Raw genomic sequence first — 27,829 nt, forward strand, 5'->3', positions numbered from 1 at the left:
CAAAATGCCCGCACTGTTTATTACACTGAAAGTTGCAAAATACAACACAGCTGACAAGATGTCATTATCACATTTCAATGCAAATTAAAATGTATGTAAAGCTGGCTAACAAAAGTAACCTGTCATTTCTCAGAAATGAAGTCAGCTGGGCTCCACTGGAGCAGCGTGTGGGAGGTGTATCAGGTTTCCCTTTGGGTTGGTGGAAGGAACACCAAAGTGTGTCCCCCCCCTTTGGATTGCTTTACACCTGGAATGATCCAAAAGAGGACCATTTAGCCTGTTGTGTCCTAGTACTCTATATCGAGGCCAAAGCCTCAGCTGCCTAGCCCACCATGTCATTCCCACTCACAACTGCACATTCAGTGCTACGGAAGTTCACATTTCCATCGTACGAGGCAGAGCTCTTCAGAATTATGTCCCAGTGTGGATTCAATGGCACTTACGCTTAGTGTGTAGACATGAAACCTCAGCTCTACTTCTGGAGGCTGTCTTCTGACCAGGGTGTGGCATGGCTTTTCAAACCACAGCAGTAGTGGAGAAACCCCAATGCTGCTCTTCAATAATTTTTGGGTTTTTAAAAAATAAAAAAATCAGCACGGGTACGGGAAGAATCTCAAAACCTATTCTAAAAAGTTTCTTCTTCTTCTTCTTCCTTGTATCTCTTAGGTGGTTCTGTGCATGGATATTCCCTCCATTTCCAGTTTGGCATGCTAGCATCAAATATGAAGTTAGGGAGAGATCCTCTGAAAAAGAAGGTGCACTGCAATGTGGGCCAACCCCTTACTAGTATTCTGGATCTCATTGTGACAAAATAAGCTGACACAGGCCTTATCTGCAATGTGAACTGACAGACGTCAATGACTGGCTGAGGGCTGTAGGATTCTCAATCAGTTACATGGGCACACCCAATCCCTGAAGAGAGCCTATGCAGATACACTGTTAGTTTAACCTTCAGGTTTATTCATTCAGAAACCTAATAGTCAATTCGGCTGCAATCTTGTACTCACTTACCTGGGAATAAGTCCCACTGAAGCCCCAGGGGGACTTCCAAGTATATATACACAGGATTGCGTTGGTACATATTTTGCCACCAACTTTTAGTATGATCCTGCTGCCACTTGGTCTTATTCTGCCTGGGTAATTGTGGTTTGTTGCTCAAAATGAGTATTAGGACAGTGAGAGGAAAAAAGGAGGGGAAAGAGAAACCGCTCCTTCAAATCAACATCATTGCTGAATTTCTCCATATAGTAAGAGACTTTGGGCTTATTTTCCTCCATGATGTAGCAGCATTTGTGCTTCACAGGTCTGGTGAAACCACACAGCACAGAGAACATAGGAAGAGCCTGCTGGATTCGGCCTACTTCCCATCTAGGCCCAGCATCCTGTTCTCATAGTGCCCAACCTGATGACTATTGGAAGTTCAAAAGCAAGGCCTGAGCAGAAAGGTACGCCCTCCAATGTTGCTGGACTCCAGCTCCCATCAGCCCTAGCCAATGGTGGAGGAGGATGGGAGTTGTAGTCCAGCTACATCTGGAAAGCTAGAGATTGTCCATTTCTGTCACAGTGGACACATGCTCACAAATACATACTTTAAGAGGGCACAAGGATTAATTCCCTGTTTTTAATTTCCATTACTTTTTGGATTAATCATACAAGATAAATAAATACAGCTAAAACCAGCAATAATTCTAACAACCCTTACCTAAAATTACCTTAACCAACAAAATCTCATATTTTTCTGTGTCACACCCCCTCCAACTAATATTTAATTCAGGCACGTTTTTTTAAAAGTTGATGCACTGATTAGAATGTGTCACAGGTATCTGACACCAATCAATTGTGTAAGACTGGATCCCACATTCTTCTTACAGAATGAGCATATTGAAATGTGAAATAATTTCCAGCTGCAACAAGAAAGGGTCACAATAGGCTTTGCAGACATCATGTGAAAGGCGTTCCAGGTCACATGATTGCAAGGTGTGGCGGTGATTAACCCCAGGGTTCCTTCAGTTCCTATGCAAGTGGTAGCCATTGAGTGCCCAGTCTTGAACTTCTCCACTGCTGAATAATGCAAAGAAGATGGCTCCAAATAAGTTAATGGCAGCGGCGATATAGAAGACAGTCTGCCATTCTCCCACAGTATTCTGGCAAAGGGGCAGAAATAAGGAGATATATCAGTGCGTTACTGTAACAGAACCATGATCAGGAATAAACTGAATGGCAGGAAAAGAAGAATGTGTGGAGCAGATAATTTATATTAAAAAGATGGCTGCATTCAGATGTTGCATTCCTGATCAACAACAAAACAACAAAACTTTATTAGCAAAGCCAACAGGCCACAGCTGTACAAGAGTTAAAAGTAAAAATAGAGATAAAAGGAGGAAAAGAACAGGCAAAAGATGGTCCGTCGGATGAACAAGTCTGTCACTCAGATGGTGGCCCTCAATTTCGCAGCTCTCTCGATGTACCTCGCGACCTTCTCTGTTATCTGACTTTCCGTATCAGATAATAGAAAATACAGTGTAATGTCTGATGAACGGCCGGGGTTGGAGAGAATGAGTGGAGTAATAATCTCATTCCTTAGGTCTTTGTAGAGGGGGCAAGAAAGAAGCACGTGAGACACTGTTTCCGTGTTACCATCTCCACATGGGCAGAGTCGTTTTTCAAATGGAGTCTTTTGGTAACGACCTTCGAGTACAGCAGAGGGAAGAACATCCCATCTAGCCAATGTAAAGGCACGTCTGTATTTCGGGATGGTTAGTTTAGACAAGTATGAAGCTGGAGAATCAAAATGAGAAGGGGGAAAGTAGGTATACCATGGGCACAGTTTCTTTAAGATGGTCAGGTTGTTTGCATTCCTGATCCTTTAAACCCATTGTTTGCCTACGGTTGTGGAACCCATGGACTTGCTGATATTGCTGGACCTCAACTAGCATGGCCAAAAGTCAGTGGTGGTGGAAGCTGTAGCCCAACAACATATGGAGAACTTCAGGTTCCCCATCCCTGGTTTGGAGGATTGGGTTTGGAAGGACTGCTCAAGCCAATGTTTATTGGTGTAGATGGCATGGCCAACTATGGGTTGAGGAAACCAGAAGACTTCTGTTAAGGCTTGAAATAAAGAGAACACTTGAGCTCTCTGCTCTTTCCTGGTCCACCTGAGCACTGTTTAGAGACTGGATCTATGTAGCCAATACAATTATTTATTCAAAACATGGCATATTTTGTTCAGCTCAGTATGACTTATACTAAACGGGATTCAATTAGGGGTGTAACTCTTAATCTGTATAAACTCCACTCAAGAGTTTAGTGAGAGTTCTAAACTGAAGTTTCCACCAGCAGTGGAATAAAGTGTATAAAGAACTTTGAGAAGTTGCTCAAAGTTTTCAACTCTTGCTATTAAATAACATTTCAGTATAACAACCTGTCTTGTGAATACATGAAACTTGAGAACCTCAACTTACCAGTCTATAGCCAGAGGAGATTTGAGCTGCATGCTGACACCCCCTCCCCCAAATTTTAAATCCTGAGGAATCAGTGTCAACCCAACACCAGTTTGTCAGACTCAAGGGTGCCTATCACTTAATAAAACTGATGGGGCTAAAAAGGCAGCTGTTCTGTGCTAGGATGTTTTTCTTCAGAGGTCCCAGTTAAATTCACACAGTGGACCCATGAAGCTTTGCTCTCCCCCCCTTCCTTCTTTCCAGGTTGTCCTCATTTTGTTTTATATATGCTTGAAGAAGCTTAAAGAACTTGTTTTGCTGAATGGGAGGGTTACTATGGCACAGCTCACAAAGCAACGGACGAGAACATATGGGTTATTAAAATAAAAATTGATATTAGTACAGAGAGTCTCAGAAAAGAGATTAATTTTCTCTGCCGCATGACATATGGCTGCAGTTTTATATCAATAAACATGGTATGAGAGAGAAAGTATAGAACAATCTTCTTTGGTCTTGTTTAAAAATAACAAGAAGAAAACCCACAGCCAATAATGACACATGAGACAATCAAATCTTTAACCTTTAAAAGAAGAAAATGGGGGGGGGGGGACCAATAATAACTTACACTATGAGTCAGGCTTTTAGCAACAAGTGGTCCCACCATTCCTGGGATAGTGCCAAATGAATTTGTAATTCCAAGGAGAATGCCAGCATATCTAAGAAAATAAGAAGAAAAAAATCAGCTGGTTCCCAATGCCATAGTGCCTTGAACTTCTTTCTGGTACTCAGGAACGATGGTAGGATTTTCATTCCCTTGCAATTCACACACACACACGTATATGATATAAAACTAGACATGTATGGGGTGGGGAGAGATTCTCAGCACAAGCTCAAATGTTTTGGCACTCCTAACATACTGAAACAAGACACCCCAGAAAGAATTTCACACATGATTCATCCACTTGTCCAGAGTGGATTAGGAGACATGCACAAACTTCTCAATGAAGTATTTATGAGGGAAACAAAACCCAAGTGCTAAGTCACCCTCATACTTGGCTTTCGCACAGGGATTCACAGTGGGCAGGCAAGTGGCCGCTCTCTAAGCCCTTGTGTGGATACACTTTGCATAAGGGCAGTGCAATCTGGGAGGAACTGTAACTTTGCGACTTGCTTTCCTCTAATTTTATTTAAACACATACTGTATCTATTTTGCCTTTTGCTTCTTAAATTTCAAAAAGCAATTCACAAACTGGAAGCATTTAAAAAATAATAATCTGTAAAACAACACAATTCTTAACAAACCACCAACCAGGCTGGAAAAGGTGTGAAGTTCAAAAAACTGGAAGGCAGAAAAACCGGAGCTCATTCTAGCTGGCATGTTAGAAATGCCACGACAAAATGTGCCTCGTGCACTTCCCTGTCTGGTAATGTGAAGGAAAGGCAAAATGATACTCTGAGAAAGGATGCCTGGGGCAAGGCCAAAGCTCACTGGTGGAACACACACCTTGCAAGTTCCAAGTTCAGTTCAGGACATCCCCAGGTAGCGTGGGGAAGACCCCCCCAACTGAAACCCCAAAGAACCATTGCACAGCTTCAGTATATTAATTACATACTTGTTGAATAAAGAAGCTGGCATTTATATGACCTTTGCTAACTTGGAACTGCTTAAACATTAATGACTTTATGAAGATGAATGCCAAAGAGGAAAAGCCTCACAGGATAGATGAGTATCTTATAAAGATCCATAAATCCCTTAGTGGTATAGCTCCCCCCCCCAAAAAATATATATCTAAGCATTGCAATGGCATTGATATGCACTTTGAAAATAATGTCTATAATACATCTGTGTCCCACAGGAGCTCTTCCCCATTACCTAAGTGTCAACCTATGCAAGTACCTCTAACTATACCTTCAACAAGCAAATATCATGTGCTACAAAAACGCTGGTGGGTGGATGAGGGGAAGCAGGCAGAAAATATCAACAACAAATTACACGCTGCAACCCTTTGCATTTCTGCGCAGAGGTCAGCCCCACTGAAGCCCTCTTCAGGCATTCTCTAGTCATTTTAATTAAACACACAAGTGGGAGCATTTTAGTTCTGCTCTTCCTTTCCATCCCCCCATTGCTGTTCCAATTACCCTCCACAAGAGACAGGCAATCTTCTGAAGCAGGGAACATGCTGTATACCTGGAGGCTCCCTGCACATTTTAGAAGCCTGGAAGATTAGGATTCTATAGGATTTGCTCCCAGAGTTAAGCGTGCATTGGTAGGATTGCAACTTAAGGCTGCCACACAAAGGAGTTGAATTAACCCAAATCAGTGACTGAAGAAAAACACAGACAAGTACTGTAGTTATTTAATTCACTGTTTCAGGGAATCTTGTTTGCAAAAACGCACACTCAATCATGAATACTTACGATGGTGCAATATCGAGGTGATTGATGCTGTATCCAGATGTTGAAAAACCCCCTAGTGTTGTGGATATGGTTACAAATGCAACAGCCATTTCATAATCGCAGCCTATGAATCCAGCTGCTACAAGGAAAACCGCAGGTCCAATCATTCCTTAATAAAAACATATCAGAAACCTTACCTTCATGGGAACTCAAATTTTGTTTATTCTTTGTGCAATATTGCAGTGACTTTTTATTAAAAAAAAATACTGGTGGTTCTCAGCTCTTGATCTATAAACAAAACAACAGTCCTTTGCTGATCCCTGGGCAAGACTGCCTAAAGCAACCAGTGGGTGGGGTCCCTGCCATAATATGATTGCAAGGGAATGAGAAGGTGAGCACATGTTCCTTGGAATTCACAAGATGGAGCAGGAATTTGCCCTGTATCCCAGGGGTCAGCAAACTTTTTCAGCAGGGGGCCGGTCCACTGTCCCTCAGACCTTGTGCGGGGCCGGACTATATTTTTGGGGGGAAATGAATGAATTCCTATGCCCCACAAATAACCCAGAGATGGATTTTAAATAAAAGGGCACAATATACTCATGTAAAAACACGCTGATGCCCGGACCACCCGCGGGCTGGATTTAGAAGGCGATTGGGCCGGATCCGGCCCCTGGGCCTTAGTTTGTCTACCCATGCTGTATCCTAGGTAAAGGTAAAGGGACCCCTGACCATTAGGTCTAGTCATGGCCGACTTTGGGGTTGCGGCGCTCATCTCGCTTTATTGGCCGAGGGAGCCGGCGTACAGCTTCCGGGTCATGTGGCCAGCATGACTAAGCCGCTTCTGGAGAACCAGAGCAGCGCACGGAAACGCCGTTTACCTTCCCGCCAGAGCGGTACCTATTTATCTACTTGCACTTTGATGTGCTTTCGAACTGCTAGGTTGGCTGGAGCATGGACCGAGTAACGGGAGCTCACCCCGTTGCGGGGATTCGAACCGCCGACCTTCTGATCAGCAAGTCCTAGGCTCTGTGGTTTAACCCACGTCCCATGCTGTATCCTAACCACGTCTAAAGAGCCTGTCGCACCAAGGCACAGGAAAGCAAACAGGTAAGAGATGCAGGAGCACCTGGAAACTCAGAAGCTGTAAGGAATAGATGAAAAAAGAGGTAGTGGCCCTGGTAGAGTGCAACGTTGAAGGCACACAATGGTGGAAAAACACATTTGTAAGGGTATAGGAGTTCCTACTGACACAAGAAGTGCCATTGATCAGTAACAAGAGCAAATGCTCTGCATGTGAATGTTTAGAGCCTGACATCTCCAGTTAGAAGGAATTCGGGAAGCAGAACTAGGATAACTCTTCTGGAGCAGACAACGCTGGGCTCGATGGACTAACGTACAAGGCAGCTTCATGTATTCCTAGGGATTAATACAAAATCGGTTCAAGACATGCAGCATTGCTCTCAAGCATTTTGCACATGCTGAATTAATGTATTCAATCCCCGGGAAAGAGATCATTGCAGTGGCACTCAGAGCCTAGAATCTGTCCCGAGATCCACATTACTGCAAAATGTCCCAGGGTAACATTATGAAAGTATTTTGTCTGGCCTACTGTAATGCTACAAGATGGGTGGAAAGTAAGCAGCCTAAGTGAGAAATAAGCAACTATTTTTGCATGGAACTTTTAAAGCAGAATCTAGTTTCAAGCTAGCTAAGAAATGTTTTAATCTCTGTGTCTTTTGTGCTGCTGTCTTATGGACTGACCATCATTACTTTTTGATAAAAAACTGAAAATAAAGAGAGGAAAGGCCCAGCAATTATTCTAATTGTGCTGCCACCTAGTGAACAAACTATATCACTACAGTGGTACCTCTGGATGCGAACGGGATCCGTTCCGGAGCCCCGTTCACATCACGAGCAGAACGCAACCTGCGTCTGTGCGGGTCGCGATTTGCTGTGTCTGCGCATGCACGTGACGTCATTCTGAGCGTCTGAACATGCATGAGCGGCGAAACCCAGAAGTAACCCGTTCCATTACCTCTGGGTTGCCGCAGGATGCAACCTGAAAAGATTTAACCCGAAGTGACTTTAACCTGAGGTAAGACTGTATTCAATTTGGAGATGCATGCTTTTGCCTGAGCTATTTTATCCATGACAAAATTGAAGCTATTGGTACTTTAGATGTTCATTAAAACCAACAAACCTGTTGTAGTTGCTTATTTAATAACCCAACTGGGTAATAAAAACATCACTAGGGAAATATCAAACACATCCCGTTCTGATCAAGACTTATCATTTTATAATACAATGAAATAGCGAAGGACATTTTTGCACAGGACAGGATGGAGAAAGAACAGAGCAGAAGAACAGTTGATTAAAATATCTGCATTTTAAATCATCATTTTTTGTGAAGTTACCTCAGCTTCAGTTTATATAATTGCACATGGAAAGGGCAAGTGAGAACATGGAGAGAACATGGAGGATGGACTGAGATGGCACAGCTCAGTAGTGGAACGCCTACTTCAAAAGCAACTCTCCCAGGTTCAGATCCCTGCTATCTGGGGGGGGGGGGGGAGGAGTGAGTGGCGCTGAGAAGCACATGGTAAGACACTGCCAATCAGTGTAGACAATACTGAGCTAGATGATGTAACAAGGGGCTGACTCAGTGCCGGTTGATTTCAGAGAAGAGACCAAGCCAGAATGGATGCTTAGCAGCTTCATTGCAAACAAGAAAAGCAGCATGACTCACTGCCTCATTTGGACACAGGGCCACCTATAGCGGGAACAGCAGTATAACAGTTAACTCTCCATTACACTCAGTTAAGGCTCCTTCCTATGAACCTATAACCAACCAGTAAGGGATAAGGAACAAGGGCCCTGTCCAAAGCTATTAACATCTGGTCCAATGCTGGTTTCATCTCTCAGCTGTTAGAAGCATTGCCCAAGTGTGTCCAGGCACCGGTTTTCTCCAAAAGCCCAAGGGCACATGAAGAGCATCTCATCAAAGTTATTCTTTGGCTTTCCTAGCCACAAAATCCTGGGAGCAGCAGCCAGAAAGGGCCTGACCCTTTCATAGCCACTATGCATACCCAGCCAGGGATGCTTACCATTTACTGAGAGCAAAAGCAGCAAAAGTGAAGTGTTTATAAAGTCCTTGGTGGGCCACCATACAAGGCTGAGTTGAGGAGCTGCATTTGGTATTATGGAACACAAGTTGCACAGGAATGCTCTTGTTACTACTGGGAATATAAGCGTATATAAAATGCACCTGCCAGAAAGAATCCGGCAGAAGAATTGCAGCTTTCTTTACAACAGGAAATAATTCAAAACTGAGGGAGGGGGCTTATTAAAGCAGGTAAAAACATTGTACAAGCTCGACAAAACCCCATTTAAACTACAAGCCAAATTGAAAACAAGCACATTCTTTCCTTACCTATCAGGGTAAATGTTTTGCGAACACATACGGTGGGCATGTTTTGCTTTTCCCGCAAATAATCAGCAAATTGACCAGATAGAATGATACAAATCCAGCAGCCAAAATAAGGCAGTGCAGATAAAAATCCATTCTGTACAGAAAAAGAAAACCAGATTTAGGATGGGATGGGAACACCTTTTTTGTGCACGTATTTATTTATTTTCAAGATGAATATCTAAGTACAGAATAATAATAAAAAATGTCTTCAGCAGTACAAATGGGGTTGGGGACAGCTATTTAAAGGCTGTTTTGTACTGTCTGAAACAGCTGTTTTGTTGTAGTGTTTAATGGATACTGTACTGTAAGATAACCAGTGAGCATAATTGACAAGTCACACATTTTATGATAAAGGAAACTGACTTCCTTTCTAAGGATATGGCAAAGTGATAAATTCTTGCAAGCTACAGTGGAAACACATCCTGAGTTATGAGACACGAGTATCTGGTTTAACAATAGCAGCTTTCCACCTATTTTCAGAGAAACACCAGAGGTTAACGGCCAAGTTAAAGGAGAAGACATCTGCCTGGTTTGAGGCTGGAGTGGCAGCTAGAACTGCTTGTCAGTCCACCTGTCTTGGCTTAGATTCTTTTTACAGTGAGCGGGAACTGCAACAGCCACGTTCAGGCAAGGTGGCTCATTGTGGAAAAAAGAGTCTGAGAAACCCTTCAGGTAAGCAAAAGGATAGAGCCAGTGTTATGCCTCCAGATGTCTGTAGACTCCAACTCCCATCAGCCCCAGCTAGTGTGGCCAATGGTCCAGGATGATGGGAGCTGTCATCCAATATTTGGAGGGGAACCAAGTTGGCTCTCTTTGTTATATATATCAAGACCAATTCTATTTCCACTGAGGTAAACTGCAAAGCACTGGTATCAGATGAATCTGATTTAAAAGGAGATGCTTAAAGGGCTGGTTCACACTACAGGGATTTCTCCATTTAATTATGCACCTTGCAGACAAGGGCTAGCGTGCTTTAGGCAGTTCATGAAGAGTTAACAGCCAACTCTGTAACTGAAATTTCTGGAAAATATTACCATAAGGGTGTGATTACTGTTGAAGATCCACTGTAGGAATGCCCATGGCAATCAGAAGAACTGATGCTCCGCATAGCATCTGTGTCACTCACTCACTCACTCACTCACTCACTCACTCACTGAGGGGGCATGTTTATAAATCAGCAGACCCACCAAAGGGGATTCAGACTCTGACTTGGAGTGAAGCCCTCCCAGTCAGCAACTCTGCTCAAGGTTAAGGAACCCAGCTTGATGCTGCACCCAGCAGACTGGGCGACTTATCCGAAGGTTCTCCCAAGAACAGCAGCAGAATGTTCCAGGAGGAAAAGGAACAAGGAGCCAGAGAAACAGCTTCAATTCCTTCCTCCTGGGAAAAAGAACCCTCTGGTGCCCATTCGTTTGTCACAGGTGTTCATTCTCAGAGAGCCTGTTAAATGTGCAGCCAGCAGAACAAAAAAATGCAATTGCTCTGAAGGAATTTACATAGCAACCTTTAGAATTGAAGTACAAGGTAAAGGAGTTGGATAGGCTGCTCTTCACAGCTGCTTCAACCTAATTTTAGCAAATGCTCTTGAATGAGCAGCACATTTTTAATTAAGCCGTTAACCTTAAAATGCAAAACAGGGAACAGCGATGGCACCGTAATGTGTGAGAGAGAGAGAGACAGAAAAAAGGATAATTCTCTCTCCTCTGATAGTAAATTGATTTTTAAGTTGCACGTTCAAATTTCATTATACTCACTAAAAAGTGGCTAGAGTTTTAAGAGCTGCACTTCCAGAAGTAATATTGCTGGTTAAATTAACAGAATTATTTATGGACTGCAGGAGGGTGGGGAAGTGTTGGATACCCAAAGCCTCCCCTTCTCTCACTAGAATGGATTTCCCAGGAAAAACACAAACACGTGGCCTTGTGTTCCTGTGACAGGTGACAAAGATGCCATTTGATATTCTTCTTCCTAAAATCTCTCAGCACTGCCAGATACTCCACATACAGAGCTGACTTCAAGGCCGCATACTGAATACCAGTGTGTGGTATGAGCCATGAACCAGCAATTTGGGATCGCATTCCCACTCAGCCAAGAGGCTAACAGAGAAAGCCTATGCATGTCTACTCAGAAGCAAGTCACATTAGACTCCATGGGACTATTGTATTTTAATATTCTGTTGGAAGCCACCCAGAGTGGCTGGGGAAACCCAGCTAGATGGGTGGGGTATAAATAATAAATTATTATTATTATTATTATAACTTGCATGCGAGTAGGGTTGTGCTGTAATTGAATGACCCCGTGCAGCCCTGACCTCACGGTCAGGAGGCTATTTCTGTAGCTTCGCCCCACTGGGTCCTTAGGTTCTGACTGTAATTCCTACTGAAAGCCAAGTTTACAATCTAGCCTAAGTCACTTCAGGGTAAGTTTTGTAACTGGATAACACAGGGTATCTTACCTCCTGCACATCAAACCTCAGAATTTCCTTCATGTAAGTAGGCAATAGGGTAAGGAGTGTGTAGAAAGTCCAGTTATAAGAAAAGTGTGCTACGACGATAGCCCAGAGTGGAAGTGACGTCAGTATGGCTCCCCAAGGGATGGATTTCTGAGTAGAAAGCTAAAGAGAAGGAATTAAATTCACATAGATGTTCTTTAAAAAAATATTGAATCACACTTCTTAAAACTTCAAAGAGGATTTTTTCTAAAGAGCTTGTTCCTGCCAGTCTGCACTCTTAAGCATAATGGTAGATCCCTTAATGCAGACGCTTAAGGAGATCAGGAACAAGCTATGGGATTCATGTTCCTCCTTCAGTCCCTTACCTTCTGCATGCAGGTATACCCACACTTAACCACGGTTGGTGCACAGCATGGGTGAACTTCTGTTTAACATTAGGAGGACAAAACATTTGTCTGAGTGGTGACTTTTCAGGGGTTCTGCTGCTGGGCATTCTTGTTCCCTTTCTCACCCAAATGTTCTTTTTAGCTGGCTTTTTCGTCTGCTGGAACCACCTCTTTTATACAGTTCTGTTCCATCTGTTTTATGCATTTATAATTGCAACGGTTCTAATTATAATTGCATGTTTTATTGATGTATCCCGCCTTGGGACCTTACGGCGAAGGACGGATAATAAATCTTATAAAACAACAAAATGTTACTGAGCTTTAAAAGCATTTTTCAAGGACCTCTTTGTCCTTTAAATACAATAGTGGATGTATATTACCCCAGTACGTCAACAGAAATGACCAAAGGCTTGACCAAAAAGTACACACCTGATCTGTAAGGGAGGAGAGGATGTATTCCTTTTCTGCATGAGAAATTCTCTTGTGTGTTTCTGGTGTGTCGCTAACTATCAACATCCAGAAGATGAACCACAGCACACCTAGGGCACCTTAAAGTGAAAACAACAACGCTTATGGTCAAGGAAATGGCAGCCATGAGACATTAAATTTGCAAGCACTGCTACAACCCACCAGGGTGGTGCTGTGTTGCTCTCGCTTGGCTTCCCAATATCTCACATTACTGCCCCTTACCAGGAGGGAGAGGGGCAGGGGACAAGACAGTGGGCAGCTCAGCACAACGTGGGCATGGCGGCAGAGCCAATCTGACACTCCTTTACCCCTCTCTCTCCTCTTGGCAAGTTATAGTGATGTTTGGTGCTGGGAAACTTGGGAGAACAGGGCTGCCCCACCCACAGTGCCTCGCCAGCTGCTATTACAGAGCATCCGAAGATCACCATGAAATGTCTCTCAAGCCAGAGCTACTTGTGGATCCCACAGGCATAACCAGCCACTCCCACCTCCAAAGGAAAATGAAAGAGATCGTTCCAACATAACAATTGTGTGTGCGCATATCCAGAGGATCACTTAAATGTGAAGCCGTGTGTACCAATTGCCGTTGTCTGCTAGGTAAAGGTAAAGGGATCCCTGACCATTAGGTCCAGTCGTGACCAACTCTGGGGTTGCGGCGCTCATCTCGCTTTATTGGCCGAGGGAGCCGGCGTACAGCTTCCGGGTCATGTGGCCAGCATGACTAAGCCGCTTCTGGCACACCAGAGCAGCACACGGAAAAGCCATTTACCTTCCCGCCGGAGCGGTACCCATTTATCTACTTGCATTTTGACGTGCTTTCGAACTGCTAGGTTGGCAGGAGCAGGGACCGAGCAACGGGAGCTCACCCCGTCACGGGGATTCAAACCGCCGACCTTCTGATCAGCAAGTCTTAGGCTCTGTGGTTTAACCCACAGTGCCACTAAGGATACATCAAATGCATAAACACTTCTAGATTTGTCAGCTTCCTGTAGCTAAAGAAGGCATAGATGAGGTGGCCGTGGGTGTGATACGAAACAAAATTAATCAGAGATGTTTTGCACAATGGGACTATTTAAGCGAGAGAATTGGGTTGCTGAAAACGAACGAACTCTCCCATAGACAGAAATTCTCTTAGTGGGCAGTCTGTAGATCACATTTCTTGACACACATGCATATATAAGCTTAACAGAAAAATATCATCAGATCATGACATTCCCCAGGGTGTGACAGGCAAAATAGCTGGGGAAGTATTTTAGGCATTTATTTACAATGATCAGGCACAAAGTGTTCTAGAAATACACACGAAAAACTTTACAATGACACAGGAGGACTGAAAAACAATCTTCCAGCTGTTTTTTTTTTTTAATTGTCCTTCGGATTTGGGGTATCTTAATTGTACCTATGACAAAGTGGAGTACCACTGGATTCTCCTGAACCATATTTAAAAGTTATATATAATTATTAAAAAGATGGAGGGGAGGTGGAAGAGAGAGAAAAGAGAGTAACCTAATTCACACCTTAATACTAGTGATTAGTTGTATGAGGAGGGGGGGGGTTGAGAAAGTTTGATCACTGCTATTTTGTTTTGTATATTTTAAAATGAATAATTAAAAAAAATACAATCTTTACTCAACTGAATGGCATTTACAGTGAAAACACTTACCAAATATGTAGAACACATAAATCCAATTCATATAATAACAGATCAAGCCAGACAATGGAAGAGACACAACAGTTCCTAGCTGCGCACCTAGAAATTAAAGTTTTATTTTAAAATAATAATCACTTTATTATTTTTACCCCGCCCATCTGGCTGGGTTGTCCCAGCCACCCTGTCCGTCCCCCCCCCATATATATATATATATATCTCCTAGCAGTACATAGACTGCTCAAGGATTGAAAATGCTAGGCTTTGAATACACCTAGGTTAGGGATAAACACGGTTTAGTGGCAAGGCATGCACAGCAATGAACCATGCTTAATGGCAGGAGTATGGGGGTGGGGAGCAGAAACGGAATGCATAATCCTGTGGCCTGTTCCCAACCGTTATACCACAGTTAAAAGAGATTAGTGCTGCATCTTCATTGGCTAGACTTGAGCATTTTTAAAAGCATCTCACCTGCATATGAAATACTAAGAAGTTTACTGCGTTCCAGTGGAGGAGCCCAACAGGACCACATGGCATGCATGGCAGGAAAGGTGACACCCTGGAAAACACATTTGTTTATAGTACAGCATATCTTTCAAGAGTAAAATAATCTGGCCAAGATTCACTTCAATAAAACATCTCCAACGTAGCCTGTAGAAAGTACCAGTTGCATTAGTACGAAGCTATTTTCTGAACAAAACGCACATAGCTCCTGGGCAATTAAGCAGAACTAATTCCTTGCCTGCCTCAATTCTTCAGCTGAATATGCTTTGTGGACATAACAATTATGCTGAACTTTTGGTTTCTGCATAGAAACAGCAGCACAAATATTTTGAAGTGGTGGTTTTCCCTCAGTTTGTATTATAAAACGCCAACATGCAAAGGAGGCCGGACAGCATGGCAGGGAAGAAACCTCATTCTGCGGACTGACCAGGTTAAAAAACAACAACCAGATTCCCCTAAATTAAACCAGAAATCTAATAAAAACTATGTGAACTTTGAATAAAAATGTTCATGAACAATTAAGTTTCAAAGAGGTCAAAAGCATATTAAAGCATCATATTAAACCCAGGGAGCTAAGGGAAGGGCTGGATTTATGTTGCAATTCTGCAAGAGCACAGAATGTGGCAATGGGTGGAGAATTCAGCTTCCTGAAAATATTCTTTTCCGCATTTCCTCCCTTTTTAACGAAGCTGTCCTAGGAAGTTCTTTGCCTCTCACAATGATGGGGCAGAAATAAAAACAACAAAAATCGCAGAGTAAATTATGTAGAGTCAGAGAAATTAGGGAAAACTGCTCAACTTGCATAATTTATACAGTTGCAGGATTCAGGTTTTTGGTGCAAAATTTGGAATGCCCACACAAAGATTTTATTTTTTAACCCAGCCTATACACAACTGTTTAAGGGAACATGCAGCAGACATTTTACATAACAAAATTTCAGTTAAGTGCCAGGTCCACCCACCCTGGCACAACTTCCTACTTCCTTCCCCTCTATTCAAGCTCTGCAGATGCCATTTGATCAGTTGCACACCACAGAAGAACGGCATACCCTTCATATCAGCTCCTCACGTAGCCCTTAATATACCATTTCTCATTAGTGGGGTGCTCTTTGATCTTAACAGTATGCTCGTCCTCACAATGAAGTCATAGAAGACATGTTCATTTTAAGGTGGGTGTAAGGAAAACTGGGAATGAGAAAAGGAACCCTCAGTTCTCAGATTCATGCCCATCTGTCTATCTGCTGGGAAAAAATATAAGAGCACGCAAGAAGCCAATGGAACTATAACTGAAGCGGCAGCAATGGAAAACCCAAGTGAGAAAAGTACTATTAAGAACACAAGCAGAGCCCAGCTAGATCAGACGAAGGTCCCATCTAGTCCAGCACCCTATTTGCAAAGTGCCCAACCAGATCCCTATGGAGTGGTTGATCCCAACTTGGTGACTTCCAGGTGTTTTGGACTCCATTCACATCTGGGCACTGCCTGGCTAGAGCTGGGATTGACTGGAGTTGGAGACATGCAGCATCTGGAAGATGCCAAGCTGGAAAAGGCTGACCTAATGTAATTTATCAGCATTACAGGGGATTGTTAATGTACTTACAAAGTAATTGTTTTGAAACTCTTAACAACAACAACAATTAAAGGGGGCGGAGAAGGAGAGATTACCTCACCCAGGCCTTCCAAAGCCCTGACAGCTATGAGGTACCCGACTCCCAAATCTGCTGCCAAAGGTGTGAACAAGGTGAAAATGGCAGTGCCCAGGATGCCAAACCCCAACAGCTTCTTTCCGCCAAACTGGCGGGCAAGATATCCACCAGGAACCTGTGTAATGATGTAGCCATAGAAGAAGGAACCAAGGATCCAGCCTTGAGTATTTGCATCCCATGGATACTTTTTCCCCTGAAAGAGAAAAAGACATGAAGGTCTGGTTTCCACCCCGCCACTTGCATCACAGGAAGATACAACAAAGGACTGCATGCTCCCCATCCAGCAACACTGCACACCTATCAGTGACATACATTGCTAACTGCGGAGTGGCTTACAAACTATATTTTCCACATGCCCATTATGGACATGGGGAACTACGTGCTCATTTTTCATGGGACGCATGGAAAGAACTCCCTATGTACATCCAAAGAGTGACCACATTGTTGGGTTTTTTTTAGATCAATGACATTAAAATATACATAGCTGGTTAATATCCGGCTAATTGTTTTCATTCTGTCAACCAGGCCCCTAAAGCAAGCAAAGCCCAGTCACAGTGTCATAAAAAATAATCACATATCAACTGATTTCAAAGCCTTCTCCTCTTCTTTTCTTTATTTAATGGATGAACCACCACACTTGACAGACTTACAAACTTTAAACAACTACAGGCTGTACAATAAGTATTTTTTTAAAAAAACACCACCCAAATTTACCTCATTTACATTATTGTGGTAGAGTCCAGGTTGGCCTGTACTATGTACAACATTGGAAGCTGCCCTATGACAAGTCAAACCATTGGTCTATCTAGGTCATTATCGTCTATACTGGCTGACAGAAGTTCTCTAGGGTTGTCAGGGCATTATCCTAGGTTCCAGGGTGTTATCTTTTTATTTTCAGAACAGTAGCATCCATCACATCGCACAGGAAGGGAGTGATTCTGCTGTGTATGTGTGATTCTGGAGGCAGAATGGAGACAGCAAAAATCTATAAAGGGATTTGATGAGGACTGAATGTTACTTGCCTTAAACAAACACACTCCTACAAGAATTACTGTAAGGTAGGGTAGCCGTATTTTGAAAAGTGAAATTCTGGACACAAAAGTTGAGCCCTTGGGGGGGGGGCAAAGATGTTTTTAAGCTATTTTCAAGAAAATTCACCAAAACCTACACTTCTGACAAGGGTTGCCACATGTCTGGATTTTCCCGGACATTATAGCAATTTCCACCCAGATGCACACCGATTCCAGTGGCCAAATCCCAGCAATTTCCGGGAAATTCCAGATGTATAGCAACCCTGTGTAAGGAGTCAGAGTTCAGATTGATTGATGCAGATAAAATAGTGGCATCATCTGAGCAGAATCTCTGTGATAGGAAGAACTTCAAAGGCTATTTGAAGGCACAGATCATGCAAAAGAATGCTGAGAGATAAGATATAGTCCTCTGAGCATAACTGCTTTTAAAGATCCCTTGGATAATTTCACAAGTGGGTGCTGATTTAAAGTTCTGCATAATCCTTTGCATGTTTATTCAGAACGTAGGAGTATGATTTCAATGGGTCTTACCAAATGAGGCTTAGTCCAAGGTAAGGCTGAAATCCTATACCTACCTAACTGGGAGTAAGACCTATTAAAAATCACCTGGATTTACTTCTGAGTAAATGCCTCAGATTACACTGCAAGAGTATTTAGGTTGTGCCCACTGTTACGTCATACTCTTTGAAATTAGTAGAGTGGGCTCATTGTGGACACCGTCTATTTGGTTTACTCTAAGTAGAACTTAGTTGGATACAACCCTTTATTCACCCCCATCAATACTGGCATTCCACCAGCTCTTGAAGAGATAATAATTTAATACACATACCCTTTAAGACAGTTCACATTCTCAAAAGTAGATCTGGTAAAACTTACCGTAGTGTTACGAGGAACAACTGGGGTAGAAGAATGTTCTTTGCACACATTTGAAGAAGTATTTTTGGTCAAGCTTGCATTTGATTCTACCATGTCCACCAGGGCAACACTTAAATTGACACGAAGTGCATATAAGAGAAAGAATCCCAAGAAGGCCCAGACCGCTAAGCTGAGGCGAGCAGAGCAGCATATTGGCGCTAAAAGAAAAAGTGATGCGCATTAAAAAGCGTTAATGTAAAAAAAAATCCCCACAACTCTGGCTAGCAACTATCTTTAACTGAAACAAAGGCAGAAGGGCCAGAAGTCTTGGCTTTTCGCCCAGACTCATTCTCACATAAGCTAAAATGCAGACAATGGACTAATTGGGGGACACACCACCAAAACCATCCAGCGTGGACTGAGAATATTCAGTAGCCACAAAATGTTGAGTTGTCAGGTCACACCTACACTATACATTTTACAGTATGTTGTTTTATGCCACTGTAACAATTATGGTTTGGCCCAAAGAATCCTGGGAACTCTAATTTGTTAAAGGTGCTGGGAATTGTTACGAGACTCCTATCCCCTCTCACAGAACTACAATTCTCAAGAGTTCACTGAGAAGCAGGATTGATCCATTGACTCCATGGTGTGGATGTGCTCTCCTGAAACTGTAGCCCAGGGATGGGAAAACATTTTGGCCTGAGTGGACGGCAGTTTGGTCAGCGCATTTCCCCCAGGTAAGTGTTGGTGAAGCAGCACCAAGCAAGATCAAACACTCCGCTCACCAGTTGATGGGCCAATCTGCTCTATGCAGGGGTCTGCTTCACCAGTGTGTTCTCTGCAGGGGATGTGCTGATGAAGCAGCCCCCAGCGGATTTGAACACCATCCATCAGGAGATGTCACCCACTGACAACTGGCAGGGAAATGGCCTTGTGGACCAAGGCTGGCCTGCACGTCACGAGGGTCTCCACCCATTTTAGATTTTAATTCCCATCAACCCCCCAAAACTGGAGGGCACAAATTTGGTAAAGGCTGATTTACAATAATCATTGCTTATCTATTCACAAGCAGGAGAGTATATGTTTATGTATTGTTCAATTATTTCAGTTAGAATAAACATGAACTTTAACAGTTTGCTAAAGGGACGTAATCCTTCATAAGATCACAGGGTTGATTTATTTATGTAGCCTTATTAGGCACTTCAAGCCTTTACCAAGAAACTCTAAGCTATTGGACACATCTGGTATGACAAAATGCGCCTAAGAAACAGAAGACGATATCCCTTTAAGTCATACTCAGAGTAGACCCACTGAAATCAATGAACTTAAATTACTAAAGTTATGGCTCTACTCTGAGTATGACTTAGTGGTGCATTACCCACAATAGTTTCTTAGCTCTGCTAAGGAATCTCAAATGACCAACCCCCAAAAGCTTGCAGGTATGGCCTGAAGGCGTTTCATAATAAATTATGCTATATTTTTTTGATAAATTGTGGTGAGCAAACCATATATGGAGCAGGACTGACTACCAGTGCCCCATTCTCAGCTGTTGTTAGATTCCAACTCCCATTAGTCCCAGCCAACATGGCCAACAACATCTAAAGGGCCACAGTTTCCATATCATAGTACAAAGGAATAAAAATACAGTAGTGGGGTAAAATGCTCTAGCAAATGACAAGAGGAGAAGTGCGCTCAATACATGCTCACTCATGGATACAACATACATACAAACAAAGCAAAGTGTGCATTCTGGCAGCTACTCACGAGTGCCCACTCCCTCAAATCCAACCCTAAAGGGGAAACAAAACTCACACCCCAATATTATGTCCACATGTCTTAACATATACTTTTCAGTCATGAAATGCAAATAAACCACATGTTCACCAAAATCTCACTTTAAATATACAAAAAATATTACTCATATTTGCTTCGCTGCATGATTATTATACTATGGAAAAGATTAAGTGATTCTCTCTCTCTCTCCTCCCCCCCACATCCTTTAAAAAAAATATAACACGCCACAACACAACTTCAGGTCCACAAGGCACAATATTAAATTCTTACCATTAACATCCCCGGGAGCTACTTCTTTCACAACCAATCTTGTTTTCGAAGACATTTCCCTCTAATTTCCTAGTTACTGTTGTGCTGGGTCATCGAAATGCTCCCATGATCTGAACGGAAAGCTCCTCCAACATTTTTAGTTTGAGGAAGTTGCTCTGAATATTTATTACTGCAAATGAGGCACAGTAGACGTGGCATGGCAAGTTTATTATCTTGCTGTTCTAGTATCCAACGTTAAACAGCAAAGGAGCCTTCACTGGTGTTAATAACATCCTTATTCTTCTACCTTTCTGCAAGACCACCTTAAGCTATTGTTGCTTTCACAAACCACTTCTGGCTTTCTTCCAGATCCACCTCTGCCTGGTAGATGTGGAATATCCTGTTCTGCAGCTCTGCTTCCCTCAGCAACCCACCTTTTGCCATTCACGTCACATCACACTGCTCTCAGTCAATAGCCTCTCTCTAACCCCACTGCCATGTAAACACTAAATGCCAAATTCTGTATTTCAGGCATTGCCATTCGATTTCTTACTTAACTATACACACAGTATTTTTGAATTGAATGTTTAGCATCAAATTCATTTATTTACCTTTCTGAGCTGTTAGTGCAAGTTTACTACTTAGGAAACACCACTTTCAACCAACTTTTACTTGTTCCATGTCCCCCAAGCAAATGAAAACAGGGCTATACAAAGTCTCTACAAGATGCAGAGTAGGGGAGATGAATAGGAAATCCCTTGCTGCTGAGAAAACCAGCTTGGTTTTTGGAGGGAGTGGGAATAGGTATGCTGCTTTAATCTCTCACCATTAAAAAAAACAGGTCTGGATGTACACTGTGGCAAGTACAGGTACTTGGGTCTTCAACATGATCTCTGACAACTTCCGACCAAACATGGAGAAGTAAAACTTAACAATGCTGTGCTGGGCAGGGAGCAACACACAACCCCAAATTTCAACATGATCAGCCATTGCCAGAAAGGACAGGACTGTAATCTTGCTTTTAATTGCCTTTTTTAACCGATGTTTTATGGAAGGATAAACGAACACCACTGTGACTGAGCTACATATGGTGGGATCACAGATCCTTACAATAATGGTTTTTAATTATTTATTTATAAGGATAGCTTCCTTATCACTTTGCTACATTTTTTTTTCTGTGCTGTTTCCTTGTCTAATAACAGACCGTCCTGTTTAGGTGTTTGTTTTTTTAAAGGATATTTTATGCAATTGTACAAAACTTACCCCACAAGTGCACGCAATTGCAAAAGGAAACCAATTTTAAGATTTCCAATGTGAACATTTAGCGGCAAGTAGAAATGGACAAAGGCAGCTGACTGAAAGGGATTAAGAGCTATCTTGTTTGATTGGATCAAAGTCCAGCATTCTGTTTCCATCCAGATGTCTCTGGGAGCGCAGAAATAAGGCAGGAAGCCAGGTTAGGAACTACGTTGCAACCTGATCAATAAATCATGCGAGTTTTAGTTAAATGATCAATCAACTCAATTTTGCAGAATTTCTGAAGCAACATTGTTTGCTTCGCTTTTTTTAAAAAAAGAATGCACATGTATTTCCTAGTAGGCATCAACTTGTAAGAAGCATCCAGCCCCCTTGTGTGAGAAAAGGAAGAATACCTCTTTTAACAAGATTTTATATGCATTTGTATTGAAAAGAATATATATTTAAATTTTGCTGCCCAATTAATTTTCAGTTTATTAAACATTTTAAACAGATCAATAAATTAAACAAAGCAGCCCTAGATATGGTCATTCTCTTGCATCTAGTAACTGGATGTATACTGTCTCTCAAGATGCTAGTTCATGTACCTGCATGTACTGTTTTCTAAGTTTAATCATTAGGAACATGTCCTTCTCTTCAAATCAATGTAAATAGATCTATACAAACAGCACTTGCGCTAAGGTTCCAGGTGATTTTTCAGGATAAATACTGCTGGTCAGAAATGAATAAACATCAAGAGGAAGTTTAATCTATGGGACAGAGCTTTCGGCTTGGTTCCAGGGCCAATCTTGGCTCCTCAAAGAATGGACTGGGTGATTTTTCAGGATAAATACTGCTGGTCAGAAATGAATAAACACCAAGAGGAAGTTTAATCTATGGGACAGAGCTTCCGGCTTGGTTCCAGGGCCAATCCTGGCTCCTCAAAGAATGGACTGGGTGAGTTTGGATAAGTCATGAGCTCAGTTGGGCCAGCAGGAGAGACACAACAGCAGTATTTGCATGTTTTGGTAGTTTGTTCCTGGCTTAGTGGTTTGAGCAAAACAAACCAAGGTCCCCAGTTTGTATGCAACGATAAACCAAGGTTTGTGCTTTGTTCCTGCCATGGGCTGGTAGGAAGGAACCAAGCAGACACAGTTTGCTAAATACACCACTGGAGGAGGTGGGAATGAGCTCCACTAATTATATTTTTCAAGCAAAATGCAAAAGAGATTATAGAAGACAGAACATTTATTACAATCTGATGTTTTATTATTTAATTATTTTTGCAAACTATTTTGCTGCTTTACTACTGTGCAGATGTTATTTTCAGTGCCGCGAAAGCAAGTCCCCATGCCGTGCTGTGCCGGTTTAGCGCAGCGTGTGGGGACTCGCCAAGTGGGCGGCTCGGGGGCCGGTTAAACGACTCCCGTGGGCCGCTTGTGGCCCAAGGCCCTTAAGTTGCCGACCCCTGCTCTGATATAACACACTGGCCCTGTAGTGAAATGCAACCATGTAGATAAGGACTTGCCCAATACTTTGCATCTGCATAGCTTATGGTCTCTCTTTCTCACCCCCCCCCCCGAAGTGCCTGTTAAAATGTTTATACAACTTTTTTGCAAAGCCTTTACCTCCCCCTTTTCTTTGGATCAGAAACCAGTCCTAGCTTTTCAGGGGTTGCTTACATCATTGAAAAAGCCCCCCCCCCCAATTCATTAAGAGAGCTTAGTATGGACTTTTAGTGCCCAGGGTAACAACACAATCTGATACACGTCTACTCAGAAGTAAGTTCTATTGAGTTCACTGGGGCTTACTTCTGAGGAGATATGTATAGGACTATGCTCAGTCTAAAACAACTTGCAGCATTCTTCCTCTTCACTTACCAAATATTTGCTCATATTCATTGAGACACCACTTTGTCACCTCAGCTATTGCACTGTCTTGTAATTGGGTCACAGTATTCAACCTAGTATGGTAGCATTTTAGTTTCTTCTGCTGATAATGAATAACTTGCATCAATTAAATAAAATATGATAGATCAGACCAAGTATTTGCATGGTTTACATGGCCGCATTTCCCCCCTACTCACAGTAAATTGTATATTTTGGCATTTTGGGGTTACAGAATTTTGGCTTTCCAATTTGCAGTAAATTAAGTGCTCTGCAAATAGTCAAACCCTTCTCTTTTCCTTATTTACTATGGTTAAACCTGGAAATGATGCACATAGCGATATAAACATACACACTGGAGTTTAAAGTGTATCTTAGGCTCATGCAAGGTGCTTGTGTTAGCCTTGATTTTTTTAAAAAAATTCCTTTTAATTCCTTATTACAATTGACAGTTGAAACTCCCCTCAGTTTTGTCATACAGCATAAGAGGTAAACAATCCTCCATAGCAACTAGTCCCTAAGGTAAAGGGACCCCTGACCGCGCCACCCATGTCCCAAACCAGTCCCTACACAACACTTAACTAATATACCAAGATATTTTGTTTTCTGGCCAAACCATTCTATTTCTAGCGATCTCTAGGATGCTCTGATAAGAGCAACAACTTAGTAAAACAAAACAAGACTTACTGCCTTTTGTCTTGCAAGTCTTTCTCTAGTGTCAATCAGAACAAAATTCCTGCATTGATAGCATGCACACTATCTAAACAGGGACCACACCAGTATTTACAAACCAACAATGCTGAAAGACATCACACGCAACAATTGCACATGTGTGGATGGTGCTCAATCCATTTATTTATTAAAAATATTTTTTCACCACGAGTGGAGCTTTGCTGCACGGTTTAAGCATAACGAAGCAACAACCAAACACATGTGTAGGATCATGACATGCTTGTGTGTGACTATGCTGTTCATCAGCACCTAGAGAAAAGTTTCTCACGTGTGCAGACACGTGTCTTCTATATGGGAAATCTATAACATGCAAGTGCTTGTATTTAAAACATGTTTCTTAAGAATGAAGACCCACTGACTTCAACTGCACTACTTCCTAGGCAGTGTACTTTACATACATGCCCCAGGCAGCAGTTATGTGCTTAACCGAGAGAAATTATTACAGCATTGTAACAGATTTAATGGAGCATAAATTTTGTAGATTAGATCCCATTTAGGGGAGGGTCAATAGCTATTCTTGCAGAAGCACTTGAGTTCAATCTCTGGCATCTCCAGCTTAAAAACTCAAGTAGCAGATAAGAGAAGACCTACAACCTTGGAGACAATACTGGGCAATATGATATAATGCAGCTTCTTATGTTCGCATCAGATGCATTAAGCATTATCCTTATTTGGTACGCACACAAAGGAATAAGGGGCAAATTGTAAACAGTGGACTCAAAAGGTCATGACAACTACAGTGGCACCTCGGGTTACATATGCTTCAGGTTACAGACTCCGCTAATCCAGAAATAGTACCTCGGGTTAAGAACTTTGCTTCAGGATGAGAACAGAAATCGTGCTCCGGTGGCGTGGCAGCAGCAGGAGGTCCCATTAGCTAAAGTGGTGCTTCAGGTTAAGAACAGTTTCATGTTAAGAATGGACCTCCGGAACGAATTAAGTTCTTAACCCGAGGTACCACTTTACATTATAAGCCTGCCCAATCATTCACAACAATCAGTCTGCAATTTCAAGATCTCTGCTCTGGGCTACTATCTGTAGTTAAAAAAAAAAAAAGTTAAACAACTTTATGTTTCATTATGTTTTTATATTTTGTGGAAGCTGCCCACAGTGTCTAGGGCAACTCAGTCAGATGTATGCATTATTACTACTACTGTGTGGTTGTAAATTGCCTTAACACTTCATAAACTCTTTGAACCCACACTTTGAGGTTTCTCCCTCGACATCTGCGTATGCATGTGTGTAGCTGGCAAGTGAAGGCAACTAACTGTTCACACAAATGCAACGTAGCCCAGGAAAGTATAATAAACCCGTTAGCTTTCACGGTGCCACAAGACCTCTCCCCGCATTTGCTGTCGCCGACCACCCCTCTGAAACTGGTCGCCGTGATACTCGGTGATACTCATGGCGACAGACGGCTGTCCTGGGAAGTCAGCACCGAAATGAAACTTCCTTCTGAATAAAGGGGGACAATGCTGCGTTCGCTAGCTACTGGCAAACCTGCACAGGACCGGGACTGTTAAGACACCTCTCCACAGGATACTGGAGACGGTGGAGGCGCCCCCACAGAAATGTCCCTCTCCCGCCAGCCCGCCTACACCCCACAGCTCCTCAAAGCGAGGGGAACTGGCTGCTGGAGACAAAAAGAGGGCGGGAGGATCACGACTGAGGTGTGCGCTGGGGGGCAAGCGGTCCCTCCAGCCGCTGCTCTCACCCGCCTTGCCAGTGGGCTGGGCTTCTCGCTGCAGGAGCGGGGTACGGTCCTCTTCTTCCTCCGCCTCTTCGGGTTCCGGGGTCTGCATGCTCCCCTTCAGGGCAAAAGCAAACACGAAACCAGGGCTCCCAAGACGAACCCAGCCCGTCTGTCGGCGGCTTCCCACCAAAGTCAGCTGCCAGAAAAGCCTAGGCAAGCAGCAGGCACGTGACTTCGAGCCGGGCGGAAGTGCCGCCGCTACCATGATTCGGCGGCTCGGCGCCTATGGAACGGGTTTGTTTTCCTTCCCCCGCCCTCCTCCTCGGCCATCTTTGCTGCGGGCAGAAGCCTTTCTGCTGATTGGTTGCTGGGGTAAAAGGCGGCGGCTGAGGATGCCGCTGCCTAAGGCAGCCAATGGAAGGAAGCCCCTCCGGCGTCGGCCAAATCACCGCTGGATTCCTCCAGGCGTTGACTCGTGATGTGCAGGCGGAAGATCAGGACTTTATCTCTGGGTAGCTTGCCGCAGATAAGCGAGGTTTTATGACTCCCCAATCATTTAATAATGGCAGCAGTAAAATACCTTTCCCCTAATTTTTCCTATTGAAATGAAGAAAGCGGGCGGGCGGTAAAGGTGACTGGGAGTGTGGAAGGACGGTGAGCTCAGATGCAAATGCCTGCGTTAAGAATTTGAGTGTACAGTATGTATATCGTTAGTAGCTGGGTCTGATTGGTGGATCTCCGGGTCCTACCAAAAAGCAATGTAGACCCCTCAAGCCTAAGTTCTGCTCCCCTCCTTGCCGCTATACCTTGGTTTGTCGAAAGGAAAGGACTGAGGTCAGAGGGAAGTAAAATGCAACTTATGCTAAATGTGATAAGTACACAAAAACGTAATTCCATATTTTTTTATCATGCTACACGTTAAGGCTGTTAAGCTGCTGATTTCCAGATCTGAGGATTCCTGAACTAACAACTGTCAGTTCTGAGGGAAGGCAGGCAAGGACCCACAGCTCAGCCTTATCACTGGCCAGGCCTGCACTTTCATTTGAACAACTCTAAATCTTTGCCTAGGTTGGAGTGAGACATCACTTGTTTTAATTTTTGGACTGCTCTTTTGTTTAAGTGTGGTAGATCACAGAAGTTGTATGTGCACATGTAAACAAATACCCATGAATCTCTGCTTTCCTGGCTTGGAGCAGCACACACACACACACACACACACACACAGACACAGCTGATGTTTTGTGCAAATCTGCTAGACTGATAAACTTATTAAAAAATAATAATTGTGTGTGCTTACAGTTAAACAGATACCAGTGTGCTTACCCATAATGGCCTCAGTCAAGGCCAGCCCACCCATGAAGTGGTGTGAAGTAGCTACCTCAGGCAGCAGAAGCTCCCGAGGCAGCACCTTCATGGGCACCTCCTGGCACATCTCAGTTTGCCATACGTTAGGAAATTCCTGACATGTCCTGGTTTTTGGGTGTAAAAATCGACAAAATGTCATGGAAAATCTGGATGTATGATGGAAAAAGTAGCACAAAACCTTTAAAATCACTATTTTGGGGGGAGGTTCCCCCCAAAAGCTGAACAATTTTATATGGTTTCCTAAAAAAAGTTCATCAACTTTGCGGGTGTTAGGAATTTTGAAATATGGCAACCTGAAGTGTATCCCTCACATAGAGTTACAATTCCCAGCACCCTTAGCCCACTACAGAATTCTTTGAGGGGAAAAATGTATAGTATAGTGTGCACACAGAGATAATTAACTTACCAATTTTAAGGTGTTTGTGTTGTCACCCACACTGCCTTGTCAATTGCCACTGCAACCATTTTGCTATTATCCAGGGGCAAAACTAGGCTTTATTTCACCCCGGTCAAAGA

At 42.9% G+C, this 27,829-nt stretch overlaps 1 protein-coding gene across 8 annotated transcripts; it reads right to left on the bottom strand.

The window, feature by feature from the left end:
• On the bottom strand, window positions 1-26,228 carry SLC17A5 (solute carrier family 17 member 5). 8 transcript variants are annotated; one of them, XM_053381269.1, is made up of 12 exons: window positions 25,970-26,228; window positions 18,377-18,573; window positions 16,429-16,662; window positions 14,732-14,819; window positions 14,276-14,362; window positions 12,574-12,692; window positions 11,762-11,920; window positions 9,268-9,400; window positions 8,942-9,073; window positions 5,859-6,006; window positions 4,066-4,156; window positions 1-2,144 (listed from the first exon to the last, which is right to left on the bottom strand). In XM_053381269.1, exons 1-12 carry the CDS (start codon window positions 26,211-26,213, stop codon window positions 2,007-2,009), a joined length of 1,770 nt encoding a protein of 589 aa, XP_053237244.1. In that variant the 5' UTR covers window positions 26,214-26,228; the 3' UTR covers window positions 1-2,006. The 8 variants fall into 8 exon arrangements, with proteins under 8 accessions (XP_053237244.1, XP_053237243.1, XP_053237249.1 ...); XM_053381268.1 differs by having other exon boundaries at window positions 25,919-26,228; XM_053381274.1 differs by lacking the exon at window positions 25,970-26,228 and adding an exon at window positions 20,423-21,011.
• Window positions 26,229-27,829: the final 1,601 nt, after the last annotated feature.

Source organism: Podarcis raffonei, chromosome 3 (genome assembly GCF_027172205.1).
Source record: "Podarcis raffonei isolate rPodRaf1 chromosome 3, rPodRaf1.pri, whole genome shotgun sequence".
NCBI lineage: Eukaryota > Metazoa > Chordata > Lepidosauria > Squamata > Lacertidae > Podarcis > Podarcis raffonei.